This window comes from Lates calcarifer, linkage group LG12 (genome assembly GCF_001640805.2).
Source record: "Lates calcarifer isolate ASB-BC8 linkage group LG12, TLL_Latcal_v3, whole genome shotgun sequence".
Taxonomy (NCBI): domain Eukaryota; kingdom Metazoa; phylum Chordata; class Actinopteri; family Centropomidae; genus Lates; species Lates calcarifer.
The window spans coordinates 22,998,769-23,018,989 of NC_066844.1; the positions used below are offsets into that span (position 1 = coordinate 22,998,769).

Here is a 20,221-nt window from a genome sequence, read left to right on the forward strand (position 1 = left end):
TCTTTCTTGCCATCAGGCTTAGCAGTGCCACAGCACCCACTACCTCATCACTGCTGACTGAGATAACCACACATCACTCAGTTAAATTGCTAAATCACTAAATTGTACATGTCTATACACACAGATCTATTGTATCTATTATTCCTGTTTGTTTTTTTTAATTTATTTATTTTTATTATTTGCTGTATAAGTATTTTTATACCATTGTTGTTGTTTTGGTGTTAACTACATTCTCCTGTGCTGTCAAATTTAATTTCCTCTATAGGGATTTGTAGAGGTATAACACAACAACACACAAGACACTCAATACAACACAAACTGGACACCTGTCTCAGGAAAGTGCAAATGGACTGCACTTATATAGCACTTTTCTAGTCTTATCGACCACTCAAAGCGCTTCACACTACAGGTCACATTCACCCATTCACACACTGATGACACACATCAAGCACAAATCAGGGTTCAGTGTCATGAACAGAACAGAACTTGGAGTGGGTGGCATTTTGGATACTGTACTTAGAATCTGTGTTTTTGTTTGTATTGCATATATACTCCTGTTTTGGATATCAAGTAAAATCATTGTTTATTTCCTAAGTCAGTTGGTTTGCCTGATTAATTTTTCCATCATCATGCTGACAACATCCACTTCATGGATGAAATATTATGTTCAGCAGTTGTTTGTTAAATAGATCCCTGATAGGTGAGCAGCTCAAATGACCGATGAATGTTTTAATGGGAAGGTTGATAGTGCACAAAATAATTCTATAATTTACCACAAAAATAAATTTTATTTATGATGTAATTATTTTGACTCTATTTGTCTTGCACTTCCCTTATTTATCTTGTAGGAAACTCTGCATACTGTGAAAAAGTTGACATACAGTAGCAGCTTAAATGTTGACAAAGACCACTGGCTGAGCCTGTTGAGATATGAAGTAATATTCTTTTTTTCTCAAAGATAGCTAGACCTAGTCATTGCTACAATGGCTAAACAACCTATAATTAGTCCCTAAGGTCCCCTAGTGCTAAATACCCATCAAAAGTTTTACATAAGACTTTAGGTTGGTCTGGGCTGTCTGACATATTAGTCCTATTGGTTGTAATTGATCATGAAAGACAGTGGAGCCCTGATTATGTATGTAGATATTTTCTTACTGTCTTCGGAGTTATACATCAAGTGGCTGATTTTAACAAGTAGGATAGGAGAGAGAGGAGGTGCTCTGTCATCACCAGGTTCTGTTCCTGCGGTGTAATTTTAGTGTGATACTAAAGGCTGGTACCCAGAGCCTAATGTGTTTTGGCTGGACTCTGAGGGAAACCACCTCTCTGCTAGACCTACAGAGACAGTCAGAGGTACTGGTGACCTCTGTACTATCAGCAGCAGAGTGACTGTGGAGAGGAGACACAGCAGAGTCAGATTGGCCTTACAGGTATACGTGGGTTATAAAGTCCTCACATACTCACTTTGTTAAACCAATGCAGCTGAGTTATATTGCAAGATAAATACTATTCTGTTTTGTCTTATTTCAGCTGATGACTTCCAGGCTCTGGCTGGCATTCCTGTGCGTTGGATCATTGGTCCTGGGGTGTGTAGCATGTTCGCTGAATCAGCTTTGAGCATAGAGATATAATTGAACAAGGTAACTTGCACAAACATCAGCTTCATTTTATTTCTCTTACATCTATTTTGTTTCATTGTGTGTTTCAGAATTTAAAGACTGAGGGCTAAAGTTTAAACTTTTTTAAAATCTTAAGTGCTGTTATAAAAAGTATTTTTACATCAACAGTAGATCAGGTGACTATTTTTATGTAAAATGCACCACTAAGGAACACAGTGAATTATCACCTGACTGTAGTTACATTCAGCAAAGTTTCAGCTCATCATTTGTTTGTCTGGACCACAACTTTTCTGTTCTCACCAAAAATTCTCACTCAGAAAGCCCTGCTCAGCACCAAACAGATAGTCACAGTTAGACATTAGCTGGTGAAAATAGTAGAGCATTTAACTGCTCAAGAGACCCTTTTTTTTCTCCCACAAATTGATGGAGATCCAATCCGAGTTAAATGGGTTCAGACTATTTCTGGCCTTATTCCTCTTCTTGTTTCAGCTTAAAAATATCAGTGAAAGGCCTGTCTTCAGTTTTTAGGTTAAAAGGTCAAAAAACACAATTGGTTCTTCTAACAGCACCAAATTGTATCTTGATTAAATTTTGTATGTTGTGTAAATTTAACAACCTGAGTGACCTTCAGCAGTCAGATCAAGACCTTAAGTTAGAACAAGTCATGTTTAAGTTCTGAAGCAGCCTGAAAATAAAGACTACAAATTTTAAGTTGAATTGACTTGAAATTAACAAAACAACTCCCACTAAATCCTAGTATGATTCTTTCTAGTGCCCATCATCTCTTGTAAAACTGTCACCTTTTTATTTTGTACAGATTCAACAAACAAGATAAAATATGTTAACTGACAAACTTTTGGAGGTGCTGGTAAGACAATTTCCCATTTCCAGTCTTTGTGCTAGGCTAAGCTAACAGGCTGCAGGCATTAGCTCCCTCTTTCAGCAAAAGTAAGTGTGATTCAAAATGTCATTTCAAATTAAATTGAAATTGATTTGTGTTGAAATGAAGAGCCAGTGATTTCTAAGTTTGTAATCTGGTCCCATTTATAGCAAATATCAGATTATTCCAATGCACAGTAGCGCCTCAATATCTGCAAACAGCTCTAATGCAAAATACTTAATTCAGGAAAAAAGACAAACATTTTTGAAAACTTGAAAAAGGTATTTGACTTGGCACTGATAAAAATTTGAGGTAAGATGAGAAAATGGTAGAAAACAGTTTAATCAGTAAAAACAGGAGTAGCAGAGTAAAAGACAATCCTCTGTTGGGATATATCAGTGATTGACCTGGTAGTGTTGATTCTTATGGCATGAAATGTATACATTAAATTCATATGGTTGGTAAAAATGGCATCCAAAAACATCACAGTAATTCCTAAAAACAAAAACAAAGTCTGAATGTGTGAAGGGATTTTACATATTTACTTACATTTAAAGATATGTTCTTGATTCATTTACAGGCCACTCTGTACAGTAAAAATGGATTACAGCTCAAATAGTATTACAGCACAAATCTGCATGTGTTTCATTATTTTACAAAAGACAGAAGCTCCGTAGCTAATCTATAAAATACAGCTGTTTTAGTCACAGAACTCGAATGAATGCGTTCGTCGCTCAGATAAAATGATGAAAAATGAGAGCGCTTTAAAAGTCCATAAAAAATGTGCTCTCAGTGATTTACAAAAACAAACAAAAAGATGTATCAAAAGTCCTTTGAGTCCTTTTTAATTCTATACATGCAGGTTTATCCCCTCGAAGGCTGAGCAATTTCTCCAGCTGTGCCCCTGGTAACATCCTTCATTAGTGAGAACTAGCTTATGTGGAGCATCCATGAACAGGCAGAAAACAGCGATTCCTCTGCGTCTCGATCATCCTGTGCCTCTTGGACATGTAAATTAACTCAATAACCTGAGTCTGAACTCCTCGAACCTCAGACTGGCACAAACACGAACAGCTCCAACAGTAGCATAAACAGGCAAACCAGAAAGACAAAGTAGCTATGCATGAAAAAGGAATGTCCCTGAATGTTTGCAAGTCTACAACTAAATGACCCACCCCAAAAAAACATGACCTCTTTATTGTTCCACAGTCTTCAAAACAAAATATATATCCTGGAACAAAAAAAATCCACTACAAAATAAAAAAGTAAACTGCCAACAAATTTGGGCAGTAAATTAAAAAAAGTGCATTGCTTCAAGTATGTAAACAAAATGATTTCTTTAAAGGGAGAATGAAACTCGTATCAGTGTGCGTGAGCCTGGGCCAGTGCAGTGACTCCTGAGGTTTGGCACACATGTATGAACACACACACGCTACACACACACACTCTTCTTCAGAGGATCATGATGACAAGGGGCAAATTCCTTCTTTTTCCACATCGTTTTTTTTTTTTTTTTTTTTTTTAGGGGTGGAAGTCCGGTGCTCCCTGTTTGCAGTCAGTGTTGAAGAAGGAGGCTCTATGACCTGCAAAGACACACCCCTCCGTCAACGCGGTCACATGGAGGTGTTGCAGTGGCTGCCGGGAAAACAGGGATGGTGCATGGAGGGAGGAGGAGGAGGAGGAGGGTGAGTTCAGGACAAATGCAGATGAAAGACGCACAAACCAAGAAAGAACACAAAATGAAAAAATAAACATGAGGAAATGACATGCTTCCATACAGACAAACACACAGACACACACACTCTGGCTGTGAGTGGTGACAGATGCTAAAATGATGCACCAATCTGAAGACAGTGATCCTGATTGTTTTTGAATGAGGATCAGAGCTTCATGGGATAAAATTAAAGAATAAAAATCTATGATTTTTGGAAAGAGAAAAGGGGCAAAGAAGATTGATTAGTAAACTACAATTTATTTGTTTTTTCTGCTGTATTTCAAGAAACGAGTGTTTAAAAGTGGATTTGAGATTTGCTTTTAAGAGAATTAACATGTTAATGTCTGAAGCCGACAGACTAGAGGCAGACAATCTGTTCCTCCTGTCCACGGACTATGTCTCTACCTTAAACTCACCGCTCACATGCAAAAGTACAGAGAGTGGCTAAGATTTAATTTTAGGCTTTTATATAAGCAAAGTTCTTAAACAGCTGCTTCTGCTTTAAATAAAAATATCAATTGGAATACTTTACTTGCCTTACTGGGCTACGTGAATTTCTAATTGCCATTTTTCATGTGTTCTGTAGACAAATGATTAATTGATAATAAAAAATCTTTGATTGCAGCCTAAAAGATGTTTAGATTTCTCGAAGTAAGGTATCCAAAAAGTAATTTTTTGACTTGAAGAAGTTCAAACAGTACTCAGTCTACTTAAAGATACAGTATATTGTTATTCATGCTTGCAATAAATCTGCTATTTTTGCTTTGTCATCATGTTTACGCTGAACTAGGACTGTGGATTTTTCCATGATTAATTACTTTTAAAGAAATATATCAAGCTGTCCACTATAATGACTTAAAAATGTCTACATGCTACATGAGCAGTGAGTATAAGGTAAAGAGACTTTAAAAATATAAAACTGTTCCATCAGTGAGGGTGGATAGAAGAGCTGCTGTCAAACCTGCACATTCAGTTTCTCTCTCAGAACATTTAGATTCATACAGTTGTTAAAACTTTTTTTGGATCTCTCCACATCAGCTTTTACATTGTGGGTCATAGCAGGATGGGTGCTGTCTTCATTTGGCTTAACAATAACATTTAAAATAATTAGGCGGAAATGAGACAGACTACAAGCAATGAAAACAACACTCACTGAGGACGGCAGCACAAACTGTAGTTTGACACAGACAGTTGAACGAAACACTGAACAGTAACATCGACACTGAACATGTTTACACTGACAGTGAGTTCAGTTCTGCACAAAACAACATTTGGATGGTTCATCAATTTTTTTTCTCTTATTAATATCTAATATGTATTTGTATCTTTGTGTCTTAGCTAGTGTTTATACTCACTCTGATCCTGATGAGTCTCCGTCCACCGTCCCCGCCTTGATGCTCATGGCGACACCATTCAGGTGATCCGGTAGGCTGGGTTTAGCTGGGCCGGCTCGACTGTCACTAGAGGAGGATCCGTGCGGGGACGCTGTGCCTGGGGCATTTTCACACAGTTCATTGTGGATGCGATTGAAGCCGTTCCTCTCTACGATGGGAGAAAGCTGCTTTTTCTTTAGGATCCCTACATTGGATTAAAAACAAGATGTGATGAAACACAGCAATAGACAGGGAAATAATTGGAATATCATATTTAAAATCAAATAACATGGTGGGATAAATTTAGTTGTGTAGTTCCACAACAAGATAAAGATTTGATTTATGTATATTTTTGAAAAGTATTGGAGCATATTTTCCCAACAATATGCTCATGGTAAAGGTGTGAGACTGTGTGTGTGTTCGGCTGAACTTCACCTTTGTGAGGGTGAGCGTTGAGGTTGGGCAGACTGGGCAGGAGCACTGTCATGGTGTCCGGCGTCCGGTCGTCTGATAATGTCCGGGTGTCACGGCTGAGGCCTGGCTCAAGGTTGGATAGAGTCTCTGTCTTCAGTCTGTCTGCTCCTGCGAGCTCGCTGTCGTTCACTGCTGTGTGATCTCCAGGCCAGTACATCTTATTCAGACTGTTGTCTGGAAAACAAACAAAACAAATGGATGAATGGAGTTTAATGCTACTGTACTTGCTATGATGTACTGTGTGCTAATAATGTCAGGATTAACCTGTTCAAGATGCTCGAGATGCATTAATTGTCCACTAGTGTGTTAATGAATATATGTGGGGTTAAAAAGCTAGAACGCCAGAGCCAGAAATTACAGTTGTTTGCCTGTTTTCTGAGTCACAGGTCTGGGGTAGAAACAACAGTATACTTAAATATAATTAATAAATGAGAGGCTTAAAAAGGGGCCAGCTTCAGATGAGTGTCTGTACCATGTAGTTGAGGTCTCTTGGCCACATTGGATGCTAGGTTTTCCCAGCATTCCTCTGGGGGGAGGGGACCCTCCTCATCCTCGCTGTCAGAGGAGTGCGTGGAGGCGTAGGAACCACTCTGGTCATCCTCTAGAGACAGGTCACTGTCTGAGTCGCTGTCGTGATCTGCGCAGAGAGAGTAAGCAGTCAGTCCAGTGACACCTTTTGATGCAGGCGAAGTGAATCAGAGCTGGAGAACAAGAAACGTACCGTCCAAATGCTCTTTAGTTTCGTGGAAGAGTGAAGAGTGGTCGTTCAACGCGATGTGCGCCTGACTGTTACTTAACCCATCATCCCTGGAAAGAAACAAGAAGTCAGTTCACAGCTGCTCCTGTACTGCAGCATATCCATTTAAATTCTACTTATCTCTTCCTCACCGGAGAACAAATGGGACATAACTCTGCTGGCTCTTGCCGCTCTGCATAGTGCCATTCAGAGACACGCTGGAGTCTCCGAAGGGAAGGTGGTACAACCTCCCGTCCATGTAGTTTGTGTTGCATTTGTAGCCCTGAAAATACAGAGATGAGGACAGGAAAGTCTTTAACAACTCCTATACATGATTAACAGGCTATATATTGTTTCTGGTTGTGGTTGTTTGAGCTGCTGATAAAAGACACACTGATTGTGATGCTTTAGAGATAAGCTTGGTCTGAGATCACTACAGATGTAGTGTGTGTGATTCCTCTATCGCATGAGTTATCAGTGTTTTTAGGAAAGCTCCTGACATGTGACCAAAGCTGAGCTCTACGTCCCAGAGGTGTCAGACTGAATGGAGTATCTTATCTGAGTGTGGAACTCACAGAGGCCTTAGATTTGATCATATGATCCGGGCGCTTGCGGCTGCAGCAGTACTTCATGGCATTCCTTGCTTCCTTGTTGAAGACGACGCGGAAGAAGAAAACAAAGGGACCCTGGGGTTGGAGAGCAGAAGAGAGAGGGTGGTCAGGACAAAAGACAGGATCATCCCTTCAGATGGTTTCAGGGGGAATCAGAGGGCTCACCTGCACACAGTTGAACCCAGCAAACAGGTAGTGGAAGATGATCATGTCGCTGTTGACGGACAGGAGCGCCAGGAAACATGTGACGGAAACCAATAGGAGGACGCCACCTGCGGTCTTCAGGCCTGAGCTGCAGTGTACGAATCACATGAGAGAAAGCACAAAGAAGGAGGTTAGCGAGGAGCTGTCAGCATGATTTCTATGCATTCGTTGAACCGAAGACACGAGTCGATAAGAGATGATGATAAGAGAATGCACCAAAACCAACATCAGGAGTTCAGTAAAATCAGTGAAACAGAGCAGCACGTTGTTTGTGCCATGAAGAGCTGTGATCATGAACCTGAGGACACATCAACAGGGTAAAACTAGTCGGAGTAGCAAATGCTTTTACATGTTGGTGTGAAACGAACTTGAACATAAAAACAGGCAACTTTAAACTTGTTACACTCTGTCACAACATCTACAACTGAAAACAGCTTCTCCTCTCCTGCTGTGCAATGCATTGTGGGACAGCACTGTTAACACGTATTTAAATACTCAACACTAAATTTCATCTGCTACTTACTGCATTGTATGTACTCTTTTTCTTATGTTCTGTTTAAATTTTGTCTGTTGTTTATAGAATCAAAATCAACTGCCTGTCACTTCCATTTTTATTGATGACAGGAAACGTTTGTTGGGATGTCCTCGTCATTAAACGCTGATGGGAATTCCATCACTGACCTCCTCTAAATTCTTGTTGATCTGGTTTGATCAGGAAGTTGGCTGTTACAGTCTGGGAATTTTTTATAATTTCTACAAACATCTGAACATGTTGTAATGAAATAATAAATAAATTAACTGATTAATTAAATTAGCAGCAAACTCTTTGTTAAATATGGACAAACTGAGCATGGACAAATTTCTCTGCCTGAACAGCAGCAAAGTAACTTTGACTCTCTCTACAGCAGGCAGCATGCCAACAGACGTCAGTTTGATTAAAATGTTGGGACACTCACACACGAGACTCTTTCTTCTCAATGCTGTGGTGTCTCAGGGAGCAGGAGGCTCTGGATGACAGGATGTACAGGAAGATGTTCATCTGTGGACAAAATATCAAACTGCATCACTACAAACAACACGACAGGAGTTATTTTTCAGGTGAGTGAATTTGAATATTATGCTGACGTTAATCAAGCTGAACAGTGACGGGCGTGTTCACTGTAACAACATATTTGCTGCCACTCTGATGAGATCATCATGAGTCAACATGTTACATGGACTGCAGTGCTGGGAAAGACTAAATAAGTTTCCACGTGTGGACCACAGTGATCTGCCGGGACTCACCGATACCACCATGGCGATGGGTCCAGCAAAGCTCCAGATCAGAGTGTCATACATGGAGAGCCAACAGAAGTCTGGGTTCCCATAGCCTTCAGGGTCCAGTCCCACAGCCAAACCTGGAGACAAACACAGAAAGACAAGACTGTAGCACCAAACTCTTCATGTACCAGTTTGTTAGTCATGTTTCCAGTATTTCTGACATGTACAAATAAACAACTGTTTCAATTACTTCATGTGTAAGGCATGTTAGATTCCTTGATTCATTTTTAGCTTCTGTTGAAACATTTGTCTAACCTGAGGAGGTTCATCTGAAGTAGTCAGGTGGTGTAAAACAGCTCATTTCAAAAATAAAACGACATTAAACCCTACTACTGCACAAACTGAACAACAAACTGCAACAAAACTGAACGCAGGCATAACAAATTTAGACTGACAGGAGGAGCTGTATTTGATTGCATTGTACCTAATTAAGAGGTCTCTGAGTATCTGAGTTAAAGTTGAAACCGGCTGCGTTTACAGATTTAAGATACAATTTAATGGACTTTCTGAAGCTTTTGCCCTGCACTGTGCTCTGAAAAAATGAGGTTTCAGACCTGTGATGAAGGCAGGCACTCCCCAGCCAATTAGATAGTAAAATCTCATGGGTCCATAGTTGATGTCTCGCACTTCGCTGATCATGCGGTAGACGTGCAGCCCTTCCAGGAAGAGCCAGGAGAAAGTGCAGAGGTAGAAGAAGTGCAGCAGGATGGCAATGACTGTGCACAAAAACTGCAGGGAGAAGGTGAGGAGGGAGGATTAAAACACTGAGATATGGAAGGGAACATTATAGTGTGTAGTTTATACTGTAGTAGAGTATGTTAGTAAAGATGGAAACTGATTGATTACCAGGTTGTCGGCCTGGTTGATGCCCAGGATGAAGATGAGCTCAGAGAAGAAGAGCGCTGTGGCTCCGTTGTTGATTATACTCGTCTTGTTGCACTGCATGGCTCTCAGACAGAGTAGGAAGATGGTGGTGAGGAGGAGGAAGCCCAGCGTCACGCCCACTGTGCTCCACGTCAGGATTTTGATTGGCAGGATCTCTCCGTTCTGACACAAATGTCACAATAAAGAAAAAAATCGTTGAGTAACATGATGATACTGGTGGATCAGGTGGAAATAAAAGGTTTTTTATCACTCACTTCTCTCCTGGAGATGTCCATGAGCACAGCAAAGCTGGTCATGTGATAACACTGACAGCTGATGTGGGTGCTGTTTCTGAAAACCACCTCGCAGCCTTTCGCTGACCAGCCGCCGTTACCAGCACTGACAAGATACACAAAGACCAGAGGACCAGTGTGAGGGTTACACAACTTCAACCTATTTCTCATTTCATCACCAACTCTTCGTGTGTGTGTTGTTGTACTCACAGTATACTGTGGTTCCAGAAAACACAGATGGGTTTGGAGCGCTCCTCAGTGGTGACCAGGCGGAACTGCACAGTGATGGGTTTGTCCAGCGTGTGCTGCAGCAGCTCGTCGTTGTCGTGCACAGTGATACTCACCACCGGTGTGTTGATGACCGGACGCTTTGGGACACTGAAGCAAATATAAACAAAATGATAAAGTTATAGACTGCAGAGTTTGAAAGGGTGTTTTCTGTCAACAGAGCCCATTAAAAGACTGAAACCAGCAATGTATTAGTCAGTTTTCCAATAATTTCCAGACTTCCTTGCTCAGTCTGTCGCACTCAGCTCCAACCACATTTGTTCCCACTAAAGATGTAAATCAGGGAAAACTGGTCACAATCATCTGGTCACATAACTTCATATATTAAAAAGTCTCAGTAATTTCCTAAAACAGTTGTGTGCTGCAGTTTTTACCAAACATTACACAAAAAGAAGTAATGACATGTTTAATTCTGTAACTCTTAGACACAAAGCAAGTTAGATATATCAGAAATCTTGTGCACTATTTTATAAAGTTTACACTGAAGTTGAGAACAGCCATGAAATGTCAACCGTGTAAATTTCAGCTTCTCAAGATAATTAATGTAAAATATCACATAAAACAAAAGCTCTACCAACAAAACTAGACTGGTTAAAAAAAATGGATTTAATGTGATCAAAGTGAACATGCACTGATTTTTCTGGACAATACATAAGTGTCTTCATTTGGACGTTGTGGTGGATTGTGAAGGAAATTGTGTGCTTTAAATTAAAATGTTTGAGACAACCTGATGGCTGAGAGGTTGAGACATAAACCATGTAATTATTCTATCAGCTGTCTAACAAATAAATTAATTAAAGGATTAAAATAGAGGTTTGTTTGTCATCTCTCACCGCAGACTTCTCTTGTCAGGATCGTAGCTCTCTGGTAACAGCGAGGCCAGGCTGTGGAAGATGATCACGCTGGCGATGGCGTCCTGCTGGCTGTCGTCAGGGTGCCGCTTCTTCCTGTTGGCTGAGCGGTTTCTCAGCGAGGACTCTGGGAACACATCCAGGTGTCTGTGGCCCTTGGTGTCCATGGGTGGTTGGAAGACAGAATCAGGCAGCGTGACAGCGGTCTCCAGGTCCACGGGACGGGGGCCCCTCAGGGACTGGTACCTTGGGAGTTTGGCTCCGGCAAAATTCATCTTTTTCAGACGGTCCACAGAGATGACTGAGGAGAACAGAAATACAAAAAAAAAAACTGATTTAGAACACTAGAGCACTAGAGTGAAGAAAACGTGATGCGAAGCAGTATCTCACAATGACCTTTGGCAAGGACTGACACAGATTTTGGGAATACTGTTTTCTGTTCTTAGATGATTTACTGTGAGATGTTGTCTTGCTGAATTGTGTGTTAACAGCTGAGAAACTTCTAAACACTAAACTGTAAATTTAAGCCGGCATATCTTCTGTTCCCTGGTATAACGCTCACCGATGTGTGGTGTGACGATGGTGAAGGGGCTGAGGTAGGTCTTCCTCATGTTCTGTGCCAGTGTGTTTGCATATTCTTCATAGTGGCGCAGCAACGCTGCCGTGCCTGCCCTCCGAGTGCTGGATCAGCTCCCAGTGTGGCTGAGTGTCTGGAGACAGGATGGCGCTGCCCACACGGACCAGATTCTGTCAGAAAAGCAGTGAGAGTTCAGTGTGACAGGATGTCACAGTGGAGAGTGAAATGAAGTGTGATGTATTCCCTGCAGATACAGTGTGAAAGGCTGTGATGTCCCACCAGCCAAGACAGCCCTTCTGTTTATACACTCATTTTGTTTACTGCAAGAATTACAACAATCTATTGTTTTTATTTTGCTTCATGCTGTGCTACGAATCCTACTCTCTGTGTGAGCGAGTGTCAGACAGCATGTGGCCGTTCACCTCATTGAAGTGGACGTCCTGTGTGGCGGTGAGGTTGAAGCCCTGCTGGCTGCTCTCATGCTGCAGCAGACTCTGCGTGAGCCGATAAGCCACTTTCACATCGCTGCCGTAGTATTTCTCTGTGTGCAAGGTGGCGTTGGCCAACATGGCGGCTGTCTGCTGAACATTTCCAGAGTCCAGGAGAGATGCATTTCGAGAAAATTTCTCAGACTGGAGGAAGAGAAGGAAAAACACAACCATCAAGTAACCTGTGGACACTTTAGGGATGACAGTGTCTGGAATATCAAAGTATTGGATGCATGAAATAATCATGGTTCCCAGAAAATGAGGCCTATTGACTGATGATCTCTAGTGCTACCACTACAATTGATTGACAATTTTTTACATCTATAGACAGTCATGGTCACAATGAATCCTTCAGCAATGATTTTTGGTGATCCTTTGACTATTCCTCTAGCGCCACCATAAGGTTTTAAGTGAAGTGTCTCAACAAGTTTAGATTGAATTGCCATGACATCTAGTTCAGACATTCATGGTCCTCTCAGGATGAATCATAATAACTTTGGGTCAAATTTCCTTTAAATTCTGATTAAATATCTGCAAAACTATAGTAATATTCCCATCAGCCTCAGCTGTACTTTTCTAATTTGCAATATTAGCACGGCAGCTCTAAGATGATGAACCGTGGTACATTTAACCTGCTAAACATCAGAAAGTCATAATTGTTACTGAGAATATCTTGGCATGCTGACTCAGTACTCCGCACCCTCCACCCTCCTGAATGAGGACGTTATTGTGGAAATTACATTTAAAACCAACAGAGAGGGGAGCTACACACCAGGGCTTTCAGCTTGCTGAAGGTAACGGAGGTGCAGTTGAAGAGATTGGGAGGCAGCCAGCCCTTGTGCTCATCACAGTGTCGGATCGCCGTGCCTGGGAAGGAGGAAGAGAAGGAGTTATCACATGAGAGGTGAGGAATAGACTGCAGCCGAGAGAGGGCTTGAGGCAAGTTTCATATATTGCCATTATTATATGGTAATTTGATGAGCTGCTGAGAAACCATCATACCGAGCGTTCCCTTGGGACAGGGAACCGCTGCAGGGAGACCGAACTTAGTCCTGGGCCACCAGATCCCAGCCTCGATGGCCTGAGGGCAGCTGTCATAGATTACTGAGAGAGGAAGCAGGAAGGAGAGGAGAGAGACAGCGGGAGATGATGAGGATAAAAATAGAAACTTATTTTAATATATTTGTGGCTCTAAAGAAAAAAGGATTATAAATTCAGCATTTCAGTAACGTGACAGTAATCTGATGTATTCTGACCTTCACAGCCATTGGGAGAAACCTCAGCAAAGGGGTTGTCACAGCGGTCACACTGGCGTCCAATCACGCCAGGTTTACACTGGCACTGGCCACTCTCTCGGTCGCATGCTCTGGAGAAAGAGCCGACCGGGTAGCAGTCACACAGCAGGCAGGTGTCGCTGCCGTCGGGTCGGTAGTGGTTGTCCTGGGAACGTGAGTGGAGACACGGAGCGCTGATTAACGATTTTTTTTAACATCCATTTTTCATTCCTTTTCATTTTCATACATCTGCACATATTTCTACCTGACAGCTCTGACAAGCTGCAGCTGCCGGTTCAAAACCATCTGGCAGCTCAAGGACCAGTTTCTCAATTATATTCCCACCTACGTTTTCTTGTGCTGCGTCTCAGCGCCATTTTACATACTGACTTTAAGCAGGTATTGAGTGTGTTCACACAGACAAAGCAACAATATTCACTTTACTCCAGAAAATCTGTACGCAGACTAAATGTGCTTGACTTCTAAATGTGCTGTTTAAATTTACAAATTAAATGCAGCAGGTACGGCCTCCTTTAAATTATTTAATTAAAAGAGATCCTCCTGAGAGGACATGATTTGTGTATTATAGAACTGTGGGAAAATCAATGTTGGGAATTCTGGCACATTGATTCCTAAATGTATTGATTAAGTCATAAATCAATATGTCTTCTATTTCCCACACTTATTGGCTAAAATACCTGATGAATGGACTGATCTGGACTGATGTTTATGTGTCAGAGAAAATCACTGACTTCTTGAAACCAGACTGTGTAAATATATTTAATAAACACTTTCAGTTTAATCCTTACCTCCATTGTGTTCTGTTTTAGTGATTGCCACCATTTTATTGTTCTTTTCTGTCATATTTAAAAGGTGTTTGTCTCCAGTTGGTGTCCATTTTCTGTTATGTCTATGCTCTCTTTAAAAGTCAATAAAAAGAAATTTGAAACAGTGTTGGTAGTTTAAATCCTATCAAAAACATCTGTTGTTGCACATATTGTGTAATATTCTGTTAGAATATAATACCTGCTGTACATTATTATGTTGTATGTAATGGAGACACAGCTCTAAATGTCCAGCTCAAACCTCATGCACCTTCACATTCCTTTGATTGTTACACAGTGATGACTCAGGGCTGCAGATCAGCAGACTCACCTTACAGCGACACTCTCCGCTGGTCTTGTTGCAGTCAGAGTCAAAGCCCTTATCTGTCTGACAGTTACAGGGACCACAGGTCTTATGACCCCACCAACCTCTCGGACATGGCAAGTCAGTCCTGAAGGGATACACATCATCTGTTTAGTTCAGGAACTACAACTATCAACACACACACAGTTTAATATAAACATGGAAAAATGTACTTTTTCTCGCAGTAGTGGCCGAAGTAGTTGCTGGGACAGTCACAGGTGTAACCACGAGAGGAGCTCAGCTTCCTGGTACAGGTCGACTCGTGTTCACAGGGGTTCAGTGAGCAAACGTCAGTGCAGTTGGTGCCGTAGTAGCCTGTACAGAAAAAGTGAAACAAAGGAAAATGAGTCACTGTGCTGTCACAACATGAGTAGTGCCGGTAAACAAGGATAAGAGGAAAGGAGTATGTGTAAAAGGGCAACTGTGACACACAAGCAAAAACTGTAAACTGTTATGTTTATGGGAAAAACGCAAGTCATGTTAATGTGAACTAATTTAAAACAGATTTGTTGGTGTGAATATACATTTTTACATAGAATTCGAAAAATGTTTACAAAATAGTTTTATAAAATAATTTACAATTTACAAAAAAAATTATTCAGGAGATGGGATACGACACATAACGATCATTGTTATTGGCTTTTGAATGCGTGCGTTGACTGACCATTGAGGCAGGTGCAGGAGTAGCTGTCCCAGTCGTCACTGCAGTAGCTGTTGATAGGACAGGGGTTGGAGCTGCAGGGGTCGGGCACACTGCAGCCCGGCTCCACATTCATCTTCCTGGCCTGAGACAGGCTCAGAGCTCCGCCAACACGCAGACCCTGCAGGAAAACAAATAAAACACATGCTCACTAGGTGGGCTGCTCACTGAAATAGTTTGGATATGATCTAATTTTAGACATAATCACAAAGGTAGATATGAACGGGGTCTACCAAAGAGACAAACCTGTATGCAGCCACGGAAGCCATGCTGAATTTTCCCATCAGGCCTCGCCACACCACCGACGCTCACAGTCTTCAGCTTGGAGTCCCGCAGCTTCCCATCCACCTCCATACTGGCCTGAAAAGGTATATGACACATGATTTTAAGACTGCAGCAACAGAGGAATTTAACTCATAGTGGTTTAGTATCAGACTGACCAGGTAGAATCCATGGTCCAAAGATAACACGGCTTTGTGGTGGCTCGTTGCTCCTCCCAAAGTGCTGATATCCAGCTGCAAATGATGCCAGTCTCCGTCGTTCACCAGCACCTCCTCCATGCGGGAGAGAGTTGAGTCTTCGCCTCTGTGCAGCCCCATCAACACACTGCCCCCACGCAGCTACAGCGGGAGAGGGAGAGCGCCGAGAAACAGCAGGAGGGAGATTGAACCGATGTTCAATAACAGAGGAGGGCAGCACAGAGGGGAAAAAAAGGAAGAGAAAAAAAAGACCACCAAGAAATCAGCACTGCATCACATGATGAATAGAAACAGCTCCACACTCAGAAGTCAAACCTTGAACTGCTTCACATCAGCTGGAAATAGATTGTGTGACATTTAAGAGGCGTCAAATCAAGCAAGCTCACAAAGTAGCCGAGCGCAGGGCTGATAATGTCAAAGCTTCAGATTGTTACAATGACCATCTGATCGTTTGGCATCGTTTGTCTCAGTGACATGCTGTGACTTGGGTGGCCAACAGGTGGAGCCTTATTCTTACTTTGTTCTATCTTTGTGGAACTTCAGGTGAGGAACATTGTCATGCTCTCACTGGACCTCACACCCATCAAGAAACATGTTTTCACTTTTAGTGAGTTTATTTGAATATTGAATATTGCTCTTTCAAGTGACCATAAAGAAAAATAACCTTAAAATCCTTTGTATTTATTTCCTGTGTCCTGATGGTAATTTATTCTTATTCCCTCGAAGATACATTGACATTACTGTGTATTGCAACATGACTGTAAAACTGTCCATGGAGCAGAATAATGTTATGATGCAACTTGGCCTCAAGCAGTAGGCGACCAGAGTGTAGCCACAAAGTGTGTTTGTGTGTTTTTTTGGTGTGTGTGTGTTGCTCACCTGTAGTGTGAGGTTGTGCTGCTGACCAGATGAGATGTGCAGCAGTGTGGCGCTGGCCTGACGTGTGCGGAACATCAGCTCGACGTGCCAGGGGACAGAGGCCGCCGCCGCCGCCAGGTTGTTCCACTGCAGCAGGCTGTTACCCAGGAAACGCTGCGGGCTGGCCATAACTACAGCAAAAAAAATAAATGAGAGTGTTTCACAGTAGGTGACCTGAGACAGTGAATCATTACTGTCACCCAGCAGGTCCACTGTGTTCTCCGATCACTCATGAAGATGCTTTGTGTCTGAAATCAAATCAGGTGTAGTCCGACTGGATTTAAAGACCAACACCTGCACCGAACAACAGCTTTTTAAAAACATTTAAAGTGTTTAATTCTGGGCAATCGGATTTTCATCTTTATGTTCATCGACTGTGATGTTGGAGCTTCACTGTGCAGAGCAACATATGTGCAGAGTTTGACAATAGAAGGCTGTTTTTTCATTCACCTGCTGAAGGTGGGAAAGTTTCTTGTCATGCTCACCATCTTAAGTCAGATTTAGACTTAAGATGTGAACGTAAGAGCAGGATTTAAACTAGTCTGGGAGCCAATCGTGGCACAAAATGCAACTTTCTACAAGTGTGATGCAGAAACTTGAAACCTTTAGTGCACATACACTGAGAATGGTATTTCAGTCCAATAGTTAAACATTTGAAACTGAAAGATTTTCATAAATTCTGGATTTTTCAACGAGGGAGATGAACTAGACATAATTTTAAGATTTTTTTGTTGTTGACTGAATTTTTCTTTGTGTTAAAAATGTACCTGATGTTTAAAGCCCCAAATGACTGCTCTAAATCTTTTAGTGCAACAGTGAAATTTCAGTGTCACAACATCTTAAATGTAGTTTTAGTTCATGAATCAGAAGGAAGTCGTGGTGTTTGTTCACTCATGCACTGACAGACACGTTCTGGCTTCTTCACACATCAACAAAGTGACACAAAAGGACGCTCTGCCTGATGTGCCACAGCTTCCCTCTCTTTACGCTGTCTCTGTGCAAAGTGAAGAAAAACACCTCAATCACCCAGATTGAAACAATCGATTAGTGATGGTAAATAAACCTGATTCACCGTGGCTGCTGACTGGAGAGAAGAGTGGGAGGCAAAGAGAGGAACTGGTGGTGCAGTCAGTCAAAATGTTTGAAATTTAAAACCAGTATGTAAATAAGTTAGTGTTTTTAATCCTGTGTCATGCCTCAATTTTTGCATGGCACCTTATTTTATGTGTTATATGCTATTTATAGTTTGTTTTACTTCACTTGGTTTTATAGTTTTTGTTTCTGGATGTTCGTGTCAGATTAAATTTGTGTGTTTTGTTTTTCTTCTTTTTTGGTGAATATTTTGACAGGTATGTTTATGTGTCAGTTGTTTGTGACTGAATAAAACCAAAATAAACCATTTTAGTAATTTTATCTCTCCTAATAACCTCCTGTCGGTGTGTGACTGTCAGGCCAGACAAGCCACCGTTCTCATGAATATACGTATGTATGTGCATAAACAACTGCATTTTCAAAAGGCACCTCTAACGTTGACACTGATTTCCTAAGACTGTTGTTGGTGATAATATATTCAAGTCATCAAAGCTCATTAAATCACCTTTGGAGATCAGTAACGTGATCACACTGCATTATGCCTCTCTGTCCCACTTCGATGTTCCTATCCCACTTTTCCTTAGACATACATGCTCTGTGCAGCACACCTGTTCTTATCTGAATATCCATCTCCACTCCCTTTCACTGCAACCTCTAATCCACCATTTTATACCTGATCTGCATGAACACTCGCTCCAATAAATCTTTTCTTTCTCTCACTCCACTTCAAGCTAAAAACAAAGGTGTGTTTTTTTTGTGCTACAGTTGTTTAAACAGCTCATTTCCCTTCCTGTCTCTCTTCTCAAATTGCTGTAAACCATAAATCAGCACAGAAAACAGCTGCAGCGGATCAGGTGGAACAAAAACAGACACTGGAGAACACGAGGACAGAAACATAAGCTACCCACTCTATATCTTCAAGGAGTTGTAAAGCAATTAGTCTTAAACTAGTTCAGCATATTCCAAAGCAGAGACAATTCAACATCAAGCTGATTACTTCTCAAAACTGATCCTGCTTCTGTCAGAAATCAGGCGTTAAAACTACCGTGGTGTAATCACCAGGCTTTTTCTGACTGTGCTTGTCTAAAATTACGACAGGTGTTCCCAGAAAGCTGCTATCACTGATTTGACAAGCGCCAGGAGCTGCACTGCAGACAGTTGATTTTTAAATGTAAATGCGCCCATTTCTACTACTGTCTCCACCCTGCTTATTTCACCCTGACAGATGCTGGCTTCATGCTCAACGGCAAGTTCACTCCCAGGTCACAAAGATGGAGGAAAAGTCTTGGGCCAAAGCTGCAGACAAAATCAGTGTCAGCTCTTGTTTCATATGCGGGTGCTCCCACCCCGACGCCCAGCACTTCTTTACTCATTCAAACTCGTTCACCTCTTTCACAGTTTTGTCCTCCAAATCCGAGCGGGCAGTCGCAGCTGAAGGAGCCCCACAGGTTCACGCAGGTTCCTCCGTTCAGACACGGGTTGTTGTTGCAGAAATGTCTTTTGGCAGAGCATCCTGGGAGGGCAAGAAAATAAGAGGTTGATCTCAGTGTTTGATCTATCCTGCCTCATTATTTCATCAAGGTAGTGAAGAGTCAGAGGGTAATAAACTATTCATAGCAGGCACAATGATCACTTCCCACTGACTCTACTTCCCCACTGTGCTCATTATACTCCTTGTTATTCAAACTTCTCTCGCTTGGCTGGTCTAACAGTAAACACTGTTTGACTGCAAAACCTTCACAGGAGTAAGAGATAAAGCTAGAGGATGATCTTCAGGGGCAGGTCAGAATGTCACATACCTGGCAGCGTGCCATTGTTAGCAATGAAGCTGGCCATGTCAATGTGCTGGTTGTCGATACGCAGGTTCTTCATGCAGCCCACAAACTGCCGGTTGCGAACTGGAAAATCTTCTGGAAGTTTAGGGACTCCTCCGAGGAGCAGGGGCCCGGTCAAGTCCAGAGATCTGACGACACAGAGCCCGTTAACATTAACACACCCTGAGGTTTGTCCTGCCTCAACCAAAACACACCATCAACACTAATGTGGGGGGAGGAAAAAAAACGCATGAAAAATTCATCACAGAGATAGTTTTGCTGTGTTATCCTTCCCCCAAGAGATGAAAACAGAAAAAGGATAAACATCCCAATAAAAGAAAAAAGCAAAGCTCAGCTAACACCCTGGAGATGTGGAACTTCATCTCAAAACAAGTTTACTCTTTCATTTAATGAGCTGAAGGCAAAGAAAGTAATCAATTAAATTACTGGAGTCAATACAGAAG

The 20,221-nt window shown here is 41.7% G+C and overlaps 1 protein-coding gene across 1 annotated transcript in view; it reads right to left on the reverse strand.

Annotated features, from left to right (window-relative positions):
* Positions 1-2,825: 2,825 nt before the first annotated feature.
* The window catches only part of celsr2 (cadherin, EGF LAG seven-pass G-type receptor 2), a 58,238-nt gene continuing 40,842 nt past the window's right edge, over positions 2,826-20,221 (reverse strand). The window contains 29 exon segments of the mRNA XM_018681365.1: positions 2,826-4,134; positions 5,569-5,791; positions 6,022-6,234; positions 6,533-6,697; positions 6,782-6,867; positions 6,949-7,079; positions 7,372-7,482; positions 7,573-7,699; positions 8,568-8,650; positions 8,896-9,008; positions 9,486-9,660; positions 9,778-9,978; positions 10,071-10,194; positions 10,299-10,466; positions 11,210-11,528; positions 11,790-11,895; positions 11,897-11,974; positions 12,227-12,436; positions 13,065-13,159; positions 13,295-13,396; positions 13,549-13,732; positions 14,722-14,842; positions 14,928-15,069; positions 15,419-15,575; positions 15,701-15,814; positions 15,895-16,074; positions 16,813-16,982; positions 19,331-19,456; positions 19,743-19,906. Coding sequence (XP_018536881.1) covers positions 4,113-4,134; positions 5,569-5,791; positions 6,022-6,234; positions 6,533-6,697; positions 6,782-6,867; positions 6,949-7,079; positions 7,372-7,482; positions 7,573-7,699; positions 8,568-8,650; positions 8,896-9,008; positions 9,486-9,660; positions 9,778-9,978; positions 10,071-10,194; positions 10,299-10,466; positions 11,210-11,528; positions 11,790-11,895; positions 11,897-11,974; positions 12,227-12,436; positions 13,065-13,159; positions 13,295-13,396; positions 13,549-13,732; positions 14,722-14,842; positions 14,928-15,069; positions 15,419-15,575; positions 15,701-15,814; positions 15,895-16,074; positions 16,813-16,982; positions 19,331-19,456; positions 19,743-19,906 — 4,210 coding nt within the window. The 3' untranslated portion in view covers positions 2,826-4,112.